At 48.5% G+C, this 12,122-nt stretch overlaps 1 protein-coding gene across 2 annotated transcripts; it reads left to right on the plus strand.

Moving 5' to 3' along the window:
* Nucleotides 1-199: 199 nt before the first annotated feature.
* On the plus strand, nt 200-9,208 carry PELI3 (pellino E3 ubiquitin protein ligase family member 3; the record flags this gene model as incomplete). Of its 2 annotated transcripts, XM_080911488.1 has the most annotated exons (6): nt 200-348; nt 3,166-3,295; nt 5,178-5,279; nt 6,539-6,733; nt 6,998-7,186; nt 8,639-9,208. In XM_080911488.1, the coding sequence occupies 6 exons, from the start codon at nt 200-202 to the stop codon at nt 9,206-9,208; spliced, it is 1,335 nt and encodes a 444-aa protein (XP_080767614.1). The 2 variants fall into 2 exon arrangements, with proteins under 2 accessions (XP_080767614.1, XP_080767615.1); XM_080911489.1 differs by lacking the exon at nt 5,178-5,279.
* Nucleotides 9,209-12,122: the final 2,914 nt, after the last annotated feature.

A 12,122-nucleotide genomic window follows, 5' to 3' on the forward strand; every position in this document is an offset into this window, starting at 1 on the left:
TTCTTGGTCCTGTCTCTCCAGTCTCCCTCCATGGTATGCCAGCAACCTCACCATTTAGGGGAAACAGAAGTAGTTATAATAACAAGTGTTGGAAGGCCACTCTTGCCTTGGCCTAAAGGGCCTTGCGTCTAGCCAGAGCTTGAGAGGAGTTGGTGTGGGAAGTTGCGAAGTTCTTTTCTTTTCTCCAACTCTGCTCAGAATGGTGCTGGAAGGAAACCCTGAAGTGGGATCCCCCCGAACCTCAGACCTCCAGCACCCGGGAAACAAGGGCTCTTGCATCCTCTCTTCTGGTGAAGAAGCACTGCCAGGCAAGGAACCCATCAAGTATGGTGAACTCATCGTTCTGGGGTGAGCCTCCCTAGCCCAGGAGTGATGGGCCTTGACCCCTCTCAGGTCAGCCAAGACCACAGTGTGCACCAGCTGCTCTTCCCAGGATTCTTTGCTTCTTGTCACTTTCCCAGATGAAGAACAAAATTGATCAAACCCATTTCTGTTGTTTTGTTTTGGAGACAGTGTTTCTCTGTGTAGCCTTGTCCTGGAACTCGGTAGACCAGGCTAGCCTTGAACTCAGAGATCCACCTGCCTCTGCCTCCGCAGTACTGAGACAGTTCTTCAAACTGCTCACCACAGTTTGTAATCAGCTGAGAAAAAGAATAGCAGAAAAAAGAAAGTCTGTAAAACACCTACTGTGTGTAAGTGTGGAGTAAAGAATTCTGATTCTGAACAAAACTGCTTTGTTCCAATTCTACTTGGGCAAGTTGCCAAACTTTCCTGTGCCTTTGTGTCCCCATTTTGAAGACAGGGTTGATGCTAACCTCCCAACGGTTATCTGAAGGAAGGAAAGGAGAAAAGGGATTTTTGTAAAGTACATAGACTTGTACCCAGCTTGTACCCAGCATCTGGAAAGCAGTAGTGCCAAGCCTTCTTATGGGCATTATTTCATTTCAGTTCTCACAAAGATGCTGTGAGGAATGAGGTAAGGTAAGTGAGGCTCAGAGAGGGGAAGTGACTGGCTCAAGGGCACACAGCTGGTAAATGGGAGGGCTGGGGTTTGAACCCAGATCTTCCTAACTGTAGATCTAGCACACTATCACTAAACTGCAGCTCACCCTCATGTTACAGATGAGAAAGTGGAGGTTATTAGAGAGAAATTTAGGGGACTTGATAGTTGGACGGGCCCTTTCTCTTTCTGGTCTTTTCCTGCCTGGATACCTGCATCTCCCATGATACTCTTCCCCAGACACAGCTCTATCTTCCTCTCCCGATCAGCTGTTGGATCATGATGGAGATCAATAATACATAACAATACTGTCATTTGGTGACTTTTATGTGCCACCCTGCTGCCTTCCTCCCCCCAAATGACCATTATAGCTAACTCATATCAAGTCCTTGCTTGCTATAACTGTGGCAAACTCTGCCAAGCATTTTAAAGCACTTTATCTTGTTTAGTTCTCAAAACCAACATTCCAAGGAGGTCCTGACAAGTGAGTCCCATTTTATAGAGGTTGTGTGATGAGACTCCCTCTAGATTTGCTGCTGCCAGTGTGTGAGACATGTGCAGAAGAATATAAAAGATGTTCCTCACAGAGGAGCTGATATCTGAAAAGCAGCTGCTTCATGTTCGGACAGAGGGAAGGGCTGTGTTTCTATCTGGGTGCAAGGCAGCTCTCTGTCCTAAGAAGATCAGGGAAGCCTCACTGTGTATCAGAGCTTCTGGGGAACACATGGAAATCACACAGTGTGCTGTAGTGCACACACCTGTAATCCTAGCACTCAGGAGGGAGCAACCTGGGTTGCCTGAGACCTTGTTCCCCAAATCAATAAAAAGAAGAGAGAGAATTAGGGAGAGAGAAAAGAGAAAAGAAGATAGGAGATATAAAGAAGAACTCCATACCTCAAGAGATAGATTCTCTGAATAGGTCTAGAGAATGTGGATTTTAACAAACTCACTAGGACATTCTAAGTGGTCTTGTATTTGTCATCTTATTTTCTCCTGTTTTCATTCTCTCTATGGAGCTGAGGATGACCTTGAGCTCCTCATCTTCATTCCTCCCAAGTGCTGGGATTACAGGCATGTGCCACCAGACTGCACGTATGTGCTTCTGGGAACTGAACCCAGGGTCTTGTGCATGCTAGGCAAGTGCTATACCCACCAAGCTACATTCTCAGTCCTGTACTTGGCAAGGGCCTATGTCCTTCTCCAAAGCTTTCTGCGCTTCCCCATTACTTAAAGGAAAGCATCCTTAGCATATCACTATATCACCCAAGTCTAAATCCTAGTCTCACTATCTCTGCCGGTCTCAGGGCTGTGCCTCAGAACCCAGTAACTTGCAGGACTTTGGCAAATCTAGGTGAGTGTGACTACAGTCCAGTGACCACACACTGTCTGGCCTTTTTGGTTGTTATTGTTTTTGCTTCTTAGCTCGGGACAACTCATTTTCCCTTCCTGGGCCTTGACTTGTCTAATTTATAAAATAGGAAGAAAGACACTTGCCTGGCAGGACATTTTGCAGATTCCATTAGGTAATTAAAAACATGAAGGACCAGGAACGGAACAGCCAACCACGGCAGCAACCAAGGCATCACCTCATCCTTGCTTCTCATAGTCATTGCCCCTGGATAAAGGCTGGAAAGGAAGGTGGAAATTAGACATAGGTGAAGATAATGGAGGGGGTGGAGTTAGAAGCTGTTTTCTTCTTCTTGGTCATTTATGGTTGTTGTGTGATGAGAACTCATTTGCTGCAGATGAAGTCTTTACAGTTCTTCAAGGCCTGATATAGGTGTTTCCTCTCCTGGAATCCTGATCCTGGGATTGTTCCCACTTCCTCCCACTGGGCCTTGAGTGTACTTGTGTCTGGGTTCCTTGAGAAGCTGAGTCCTTTCCTCCCCTGAGCATGGCTGTGGTGCATCAGCTCTACCTCTAGTACCTGCTGTTACAGCAGAAGCATGCAGGGAACACTTGGCTCACTGAAGGAGGGACCCCACCTCCTACCTCTCAATTCAGCCATTTGCTATTCTGGGTTTTTCTAGCTTTAGAGAGTTCTAGCCCTTGTTCATCAAGGTAGAGTCTGCCCCAAGTTGGCAGTTTCCTTCAGGTCTTCTAAGAGCTCACTCTCTCCTCCTTTCTCTCTTCCCACTATCTCCCCACCACCACCACATCCACAGCTACAATGGGTGTCTGGCAAGTGGGGACAAAGGCCGCCGCCGAAGTCGCCTGGCACTGAGCCGCCGGCCACATGCCAACGGAGTGAAGCCAGATGTCATGCACCACATTTCCACACCGCTCGTCTCCAAGGCAAGCTGCTCATCACAGTGGACTGAATGCCATCCCGTTCTTTGTGCTCAGGCCTAGTCTTCAGTGTTCCTGGCCCACCTGCCAGGGCCCTTGTGGGGCAGGGGAGCCCACCGTGTTATTACTTGCTCCCTGCCTGTTGGCTCAGCAAAGAAATGGTGGTGATGGGTCTGGAGAGATGATGGCTCAGTAGGGTAAGAGGGCTTGCTATGCAAGCATGAGGGTTTGAGTTTGGACCCCCAGCACTCATAAATTAAAAGCATGTGTGCCTATAACCCCAGGACTGCTGAAGGCAAAGACAGGAGGCTAGCTGAAGCTTGCTGGCCCTCATCCTAACCCAAACCAGAAGCTCCAGGTTCAGTGAGAGACATAAATCAGTGATAGTGGACACCCAATGGCCTTTTGTGCACACCCATGCACACATACACATGTACCACAGAACAGATGCACCCCAAAATGGTGATTACAGACATTCTCTGCACGGTGTCCAACCCTTAACAGCCTTCAAATGTTTCCTTGGCTGCCATACCCATTCACTGGTTAGGAATTTTACTTACTGGAAATTATTAAAATTTATTTTTATGTGTATGGTTTTGCCTGCATGGATGTCTATGCACTGTAAGCATGCAGTGACTGTGGAGGCCAGCAGAAGGTATGGACCTAGAGATTAAACCCTTGTGAGCTGCTATATGGGTGTTGGGAATCAAACCAGGGCTCACTGCAAGAGCAGCCAGTGATCCTAATCACCGAGTCATCTCTCTTAGCACCTATCAGCATCATTTTAGATGTAGGCAAGGCTGCAAGAGTGGGAGGTGATGTTCACACAATGTGTTAGTCAAGGTTCCCTAGGGAAATAGAACACATAGAATGAATCTCTGTCTGTCTGTCTGTCCATCCGTCTGTCTGTGTCTGTTCATGCGGAATTTATTAGAATAGCTTACAGGCTGTGGTCCAGCTAATCCAACAATGGCTATCTGCCAATTGAAGGTCTGAGAATCCTGTAGTTGTTTAGTGTATAAGAATGGATGTCTCAGCTGGTCTTCACCTGAATATATACCTGAATCCCCCCAAAGGGGGCTGCAATGCCAGTGAAGGAATGGACTTGCAGAGGGAGGGAAAGCAAGCGGGCAAAAAGAGAACTTCTTTCCTTTATCTCCTTTATGTTTAGGCAGCCAGCAGAAGGTGTAGCCAGATTAAAGGTGGTCTGGATAAGATCTTGATTAAAGGGTTGTTTTCCCACCTCAAATATCCTGATTAAACATATGCCTCACGAGCTGGAGAGATGGTCAGTGGTTAAGAGCACTGGCTGCTCTTTCAGAGGTCCTGAGTTCAAATCCCAGCAGCCACATGGTGGCTCACAACCATCTGTAATGAGATCTGATGCCCTCTTCTGGTGTGTCTGAAGACAGCTGCAGTGTACTTATATATAATAAATAAATAAACCTTTAAAAAGCAGGTCTCACCACTTCAAATGATTTAATTAAGCAAAAGTCCCTCACAGGTGTGTCTAGTCGTTGGTTTTTAGTTCATTCCAGATACAGTCAAGTTGACAACTAAGAACAGCCCCTACACACAACACCACAGAGAAACCTTGGGCTTCAGAGAGTTGGTATGGAAGCTGAGTCTCTGCTGTTTGCAATGATGTGACTGAGAGCCAGTTCTGATTTGTAATTTCCAACAGTAAAAATGGAACAGTAGGCACATTTTCTTTGAGGTAACTGGAGGATTAAACAAGAGAACCAGCTAAGAGCTCCTATACAAGTCTCCTCTGTACAGGACAGAGCTGCTCCTTCCTGGGAGTAGATACTGGGCCTGGAGCTGGCCTCTGACTCAGAAGTTTATACCTATCCTGTACCCTGGGAAGTGACTGCCTTCTCTCCACCAGGCCCTGAGTAACCGAGGCCAGCACAGCATTTCATACACACTGTCCCGGAGCCACTCAGTCATAGTGGAGTACACACATGACAGCGACAAAGACATGTTCCAGGTATGTTCAGCTTCACTACCTCTGTGCTCTGCAGGTGTTGGGTCAGGCCACAGGCTCACTGGGCCTGGGAAGATGTGTCTGAGCACTCATTTTAGTGGATTGTTCTTCAGATGGAAAAGTAGTGTGTCTTAGACTGGGTTGCTGGCTTTGCAGTCAATAGCAGTTCAGCAGCCCTCAGAGTCAAGACCCCTAGAGGGTAGGAGGTTATGAGGCTTTGAAATTCTCAGTCTAGGGTTAAGCCTCATCATGCCTAGGTTTAGGTGCTAGCTCTGTACACTTACCATTGTGTGACTTTGGGCAAGAGTCATTTAACATCTCTGAGTCTCGTTTTCCTCATCTGTAAAATGAGGCCCATAGTCGCCTCCCCCCATGAGAAGAGTGACTGAGGTCTTGTACATAAAATGCTTAGCTTAGGCCCAGAGAGCTAGGTTAGAAGTTAAGAGCACTTCTTGCTCTTGCAAAGGGTTCAGTTCTCAGCACCCACATCTGCTGGCTTACACCTGCCGGTTACTCAATTCCAGGGGATCCCATGCTCTCTGGCCTGCATAGGTGCTTTACACATGTGGCACAATAATGTCACTCAGAAACACATACTTATGCAAACATACTAGGCAGAATGTGGTAGCTTACATAGTAGCACTTGGGAGGTAGAGATAAGTGAATTTGATGCTAGCTTGTTCTACATAGCAAGGTCGAAGCCAGTGCAGGCTACACAGTGAGGCCCCGCTTAACAAAAGCAATGGCAACAAGAGCTGGGTGGTGGTGCATACCTTTAATCCTAGGACATGGGAGGTAGAGGCAGGCAGATGTCTTGAGTTTGAGGCTATTCTGGTCTACAGAGTGAGTTCCAGGATAGCCAGGAATACACATAGGGAAGCCCTGTCTCAAAAAGAAAAAAAAAATCATTTTTAAAGAAAAAGCTTATCCTATGATAGATACATTCTTACTAAAACTTAATTTACTGCTAATGTTCCAGGGTGTCACCTTTTAATTGGCCTATCATCAGCAGATGAGCTAGATTTTACTGAGTGGAGTATTTCTCAGAGCTGTGGGGTCACAGAGCAGAAACTGGCTCATACCACTACTGATCAGATGTAAGAAACCTGCATGCATGCAACAGGGTCTAGACTCTAGAGAGTGGCAGTGTGCACTATTCTCTTTGGGACTAACATTTAATTTTTTGGTGGCTGCTGAGACCCTGAGGGGAGAAAACTGAAATTCTTGTCTGTTCGTGTGTTCTGGCTCTCCTCTCCTTACAGATTGGCCGCTCTACTGAGAACATGATTGACTTTGTGGTAACAGACACATCTCCTGGTGGAGGGGCTACCGAGGGCCCTTCTGCCCAAAGTACCATCTCTCGCTACGCCTGCCGAATCCTCTGTGACCGCCGGCCACCCTATATTGCACGCATCTATGCTGCTGGCTTTGATGCCTCTAGCAACATCTTTCTTGGAGTGAGTGACCCAAGCATGGATAGCCCTTCAACAGAGAGGATGGAGGCTGGGAGGCTGGGGAGATGCTACATCCTGGAGAGATGGGCCAGTACATAACCATCCTTTGTACCACTCTCTTGTAAGGTTTAGCAGACCATTTCTTGAAAAAGCAAAGCGATGAACAAAGAGGTCAAACCAGACCTCAAAAGTGAGAGGACACCATCTCTTGCATGCAGCCTTTTGGGAACTCTTGGAGTTGTGAACTTATCCTTCATGTGGTCCTAGGAGCGGGCAGCCAAGTGGAGGACTCCTGATGGTCTGATGGATGGCCTGACAACCAATGGGGTTCTGGTGATGCACCCAGCAGGTGGCTTCTCTGAGGACTCTGCCCCAGGTGTCTGGAGAGAAATTTCTGTCTGCGGGAATGTGTACACACTGCGGGATAGCCGATCGGCTCAGCAGCGGGGGAAGCTGGTAGGTAGCCTCCTCCCTTTCTCCCCACCCTCCTGAGACCCCCATCACCAATTCCTTAGCCTTTCCTTGCTGGGAGATGATCTACAGCACTTCTCTCCTAGGGAGTCCCACTAGGCTCTGCTTGGTGAGCCCCAGGCTCAGGCAGTTCCTGACACTTGTCACTTACTCCACAGATAGCACCAGAGCAAGGTCCCTAGATATACTTCTGTACTGCCGGGGACCCAGCAGGTGATATGATAGAACCATGCGAATGCACTGTGCAAAACCAAATGGCTCTGAGGCTGCCAGCAGCTTAGAAAATCACACCCTCCTCCCAGGATGACACTTGGCCTGCGCCTGAGCAGCTTATAGCCCAGAATGTTGGCAGCTTGTAGTATGTCTGTCACATTTAGGGAGGGTGTGATTCTTTTCCAGCAGCAGTAAAAGGGCCTTTGGAGTAGTTCTGACATTGCTGCTCCAGAAGTGCTCCTTTGGTGCTTCTTAGAGCACTAATGTTGGGAGCTGGGAGTAAGTTCTAGGAAAAAAATAGGGCCGTATAGCTATATTCATTGACCAGACCACAAAATTCTCCCCAGGTGTTAGGGTGTTAGTTAGCACATGGGAAGATCATGAGTTCTCAGCCAGCCTGGGCACACAGCAAGAGACTGTCTCAAAATCAAACCAGGGGCTAGAGAGATGGCTCAGTGGTAAAAGCACTGGCTGCTCTTCCAGAGGACCCAGGTTTCATTCCTAGCACCCACATGGCGGCTCACAGCCATCCATAACTCTAGACCAAGAGGATCCGACACCCTTTTCCATGGCATGTAACACACAGATATATGTGCAGGCAAAACACCCATAGAGTTAAAAATTAAAGAAACAAAACAAAACAAACCATGCACATGAATGTTACACAGACATTTGCTTGTTATATGCCCACTGTATACCAGACATCGGTCCATGTTTATTTCAGTTGACTTATTTAATCTTCATAAGGCCCACTTGAGATATGGAATTTACTTTGAGGTCCAGGAGACCAAGATACAGAAGTTAAATTATTTTCTTGGTAACACTGAGTAAGTGAATGGCAAGATCAGGATTCAAACTGAGGCTCTCTGGCTCTAGAGTTCTTGCTGTGATCTATGACCTGAGAGACAGCCACTTTGGGCTCAGTACCCATATTCCCCATGGGAGGTATTTGTTTTCTTGGCCGTATTCTGCTTTGGAAAACAGTTCAGAAAAAACTTTGAGCCAGACCTCCTGATTTGACCTGTGGAGATACCAAAGCCCGGGTCCTGCTGAGAGTAAGGGGCTGTATGTATTTGGGGGCATCTGTCTTCCTTGTTTCCTGATGGCCTAGGGTGTTCTCTTCAGGGAATGTCACAGGCCAGATAGGTGGCTTCTCTGGGGTGAGGCTGCCTGAAGGTAGAGACAGAGAGCTCTTGGGCTAAGGCCTTCTGCTGCCTCCGGCAGGTGGAAAACGAGTCCAACGTCCTGCAAGATGGTTCGCTCATCGACCTGTGTGGGGCCACACTGTTGTGGCGCACTCCGGCAGGGTTGCTGAGGGCACCCACACTGAAACAACTGGAGGCCCAGCGACAGGAGGCCAACGCAGCACGGCCCCAGTGTCCTGTGGGCCTCAGCACTTTGGCCTTCCCCAGTCCAGCCCGCGGCCGCACAGCACCCGACAAGCAGCAGCCCTGGGTCTACGTCCGTTGTGGTCACGTCCATGGCTATCATGGCTGGGGCTGCCGGAGGGAGCGAGGCCCCCAGGAGCGCGAGTGTCCTCTCTGCCGCCTTGTGGGACCCTATGTGCCCCTGTGGCTTGGCCAGGAAGCCGGTCTCTGCCTGGACCCTGGGCCTCCCAGCCACGCTTTTGCACCCTGTGGCCACGTGTGTTCTGAGAAGACTGCCCGCTATTGGGCCCAGACACCACTGCCGCATGGCACCCACGCTTTTCATGCGGCCTGCCCCTTTTGTGGGGCTTGGCTCACTGGTGAGCTTGGCTGTGTCCGCCTAATTTTCCAGGGGCCACTGGACTAGGCTCTCCAGGGTCCTTGATGCCATGCCTGCCTGCCCACCCAGGTCCCCCATCTCCTGCTGTTCGGAGGGAGCTCTGCCTGCTGGCAATAACCACACCAGTTGGATGCACTGGACGGACTATGTTCCTCCCCTCAACTCTAGCCTCTAAGAGGGACCCCTGAGATCTCTAACCCAATCATACTGATAGGGATTTTAGTACCAGCTCTACCCCAGGCTGATGGAGGGCACCCCATGCCCCTGTCCTCCCTGGGGTACCCTACATCATGCCTAAACATACACTGTGCCCCTGGGGGAATGAAGGGGCCAATGGCCCCTGACTTCTAGTTCAAACTGGTTGTGCCCTGAACCTGCCAATCCAGTAACAGCTATCCCTCCTGCTGCTGCTGTGGGTTACTCTATAAACCTTGCTGTTCAGCTGCCCTTAAAGATCCACATGTCCCAAATGCATGCATCCCCTCCAGCCCCTGGTGACTAAGTAACAGTGGACAGGCAGGCTGAGCTCAGCATTTGCTGACTTCCAGTACAGGCAGGAGAGAGAGAAGTGGGGGACACATGGATAGTCAGGTTCTCTACCTAGTGGTGTTCACAACCTAGTGGAGGGTGGACAGCTTCATGTTTGCCTGGATCAGGGAATTCTAGGTCTCTTGCTGGGTTTGGGAGAGTAAGAGGCTTCATGAAGGTGGTAAGACAGGAGTTCAGCCTCCAGGTGGCTTGGAATCTTCCAGGGTAAGGGCTCTGTGCTCTCTTGACACAGGTTCAGGGTAAAGAAGCAAGGGCAGAGAAACAGATTAAAGGGAGCACGGGGTGTGGCTATGCCTGGTGGTGAATTCAGATCCTCATTTATGGACAGTCAGGAGTCAAAGCTGGGAGAGGGCTCCACAGCACTGTCTCTGAAACAAGGGCTACCACTGCTGAAGATTCACTGTGTACCCCACCCCATCTTAACAGTCAGCACAGCAGCATTCATTAGGTACCGGGGCTCTGCTTCTCGAAGAATTTATTATTTAATCCTCGCAGTGATCCAGGAAGGGAGATGTCCCTACTTGGGTTCTTAGAGAATTATCATCTAGTTGGAAGCTCTTATCGGAAGCCATGACTGCCGCTGTCAGATCACACTAAGGCTAGGCAAGACCAAGGCAAGGCAGGTTAAAGTCTGCTTCATGGACAAGCTGAAGAGTAGACAGGTAGATATCCACCTGCTCAGTGCCTACTGTCACAAGAGCCCCAATGAGCAAGGGCTTCTAGTCAGAGGAGAGACCTATGGGACTATTGCCAGAGGCTGATTACCACATCCTGCTGGCCATCTGTATGTGCTGAGGTTGTTCTGAGAACTTGGATGGCCTAAAACCAGAGCCACATCTTGAATGGCGGACACTGTAGAGGCAGGATGGGGTGTAGAAGGCACTAACACAGAAGGGCAGGGGGAAGGCTTCACAGCAATATGTAGGTCAGCAGAAAAAGGGATCAGGTAGGCTGGGGCCTGGTGGGCCTTGGTGACTATGGGAATCAAGTCAGTGCTGAGCCTCTCCCTGTTCCTCCTGTATGAGTCAGGGCTTCCTTTGAGTCAAGGGCTGAGCTGGGGTTTTCCCCTGACCATACAAGGAAAAATGAACCAGGAAAACAAGTAGACTATATATATATATGGAGGTGACTCTGAGTGAATGTTGTCCTCAGAGCAAGATAGAAGCCAGAGCCTTAGGGACAAAGATTCCATAGGAACATGCCCAAGGCCACACAGCTGCTGAGTGAGGCCATAAAGACAAGATGGGCTGTTGAAAGGACAGAAGGCAGCCATCACAGAGTAGTCTAAGCATCATATAGCTACAGTGGGAAGCAGGGCAGAAGGGGTGCCAGAGTATGATGGGAACATTTCAACCCTCCCCCAAAACATCAGAAGTGTAACTCCACCCAGTTCTTGCTAGTGGTCCTGTTGGGCTCCAGGCAGGAGAACACATTCTGATCTCATTTCTGGTGTTGAATTTCAGACTCTGGGAGAAAGAACAAACAAAAGGTACTTGAATGGGCTCTGGGAAGAACTCAGGCTGGTGGTGGGAGCCAGCTCATGGACCTTCAGATTCCAGGATTGTTCAATGGAATGACAATCTCTAAAGCCAAGCATGGTGACATGTGCTTGTAATTCCAGCATTTGGTAGACTAAGGAAAGAGAATTTTGTGTTCAATGCTAGCCTGGCCTACAAGGCAAGAAAGACTCTTTCTCAAACAAACAAAAACAAAAGGTATTTTCATTATCAGATGGATGTAAACATACAGAAAAGCCATGATCCATTAAAATAGAATGTGCTGTGCTGTGCTCTGTGTGTGTGTGTGTGTATGAGAGAGAGAGAGAGAGAGAGAGAGAGAGAGAGAGAGAGAGAGAGAATGTGTGTGTGTTGGTGCAGGAGTTGGAAACAGTATAGTGGAAGGTCTTAGAAAATTAAAGGTTTTCTTACCTGTGCAATTGCTACAACAGTGATATGCTATCTCAGGGTTTTTGCAAGAATTAAATGAGATTCTATACGGCAAGCTGCTGGTAAAGGGCTTCATTTAATATGCACTCCTATTAATTGAGATTATAAAATGGCGTCATGCAGCTTGGGTGAGGGGTCTTGGGTACTGGGATCTTTCACTTGCTTGAACTAGCCCTTGGTGGCTTTAGATAACTCTGATTCTGCCTGGTTATTTCAATTTGATCTAAATCAGACAACTTTATACATCATCTAAAAACAACAAGAACAGGCAAAGGGAAAGGAGAGGACTTTTTTTCAGGACACGTTTTTACAGAATTCTCCCTTATAATGACACTCACAAATCAGAACCAACAGCTACTAGCGCTGTGGTGACAAGCCTGGCCTTAAGCACCTTTGTGAATGAGAAACTGGTGTCTGTGTTGGGGCACTGGTTGCGCTGGGCCCTC

This window comes from Micromys minutus (genome assembly GCF_963924665.1).
Source record: "Micromys minutus genome assembly, chromosome: 2".
In the NCBI taxonomy this organism is placed as follows: Eukaryota; Metazoa; Chordata; class Mammalia; order Rodentia; family Muridae; genus Micromys; species Micromys minutus.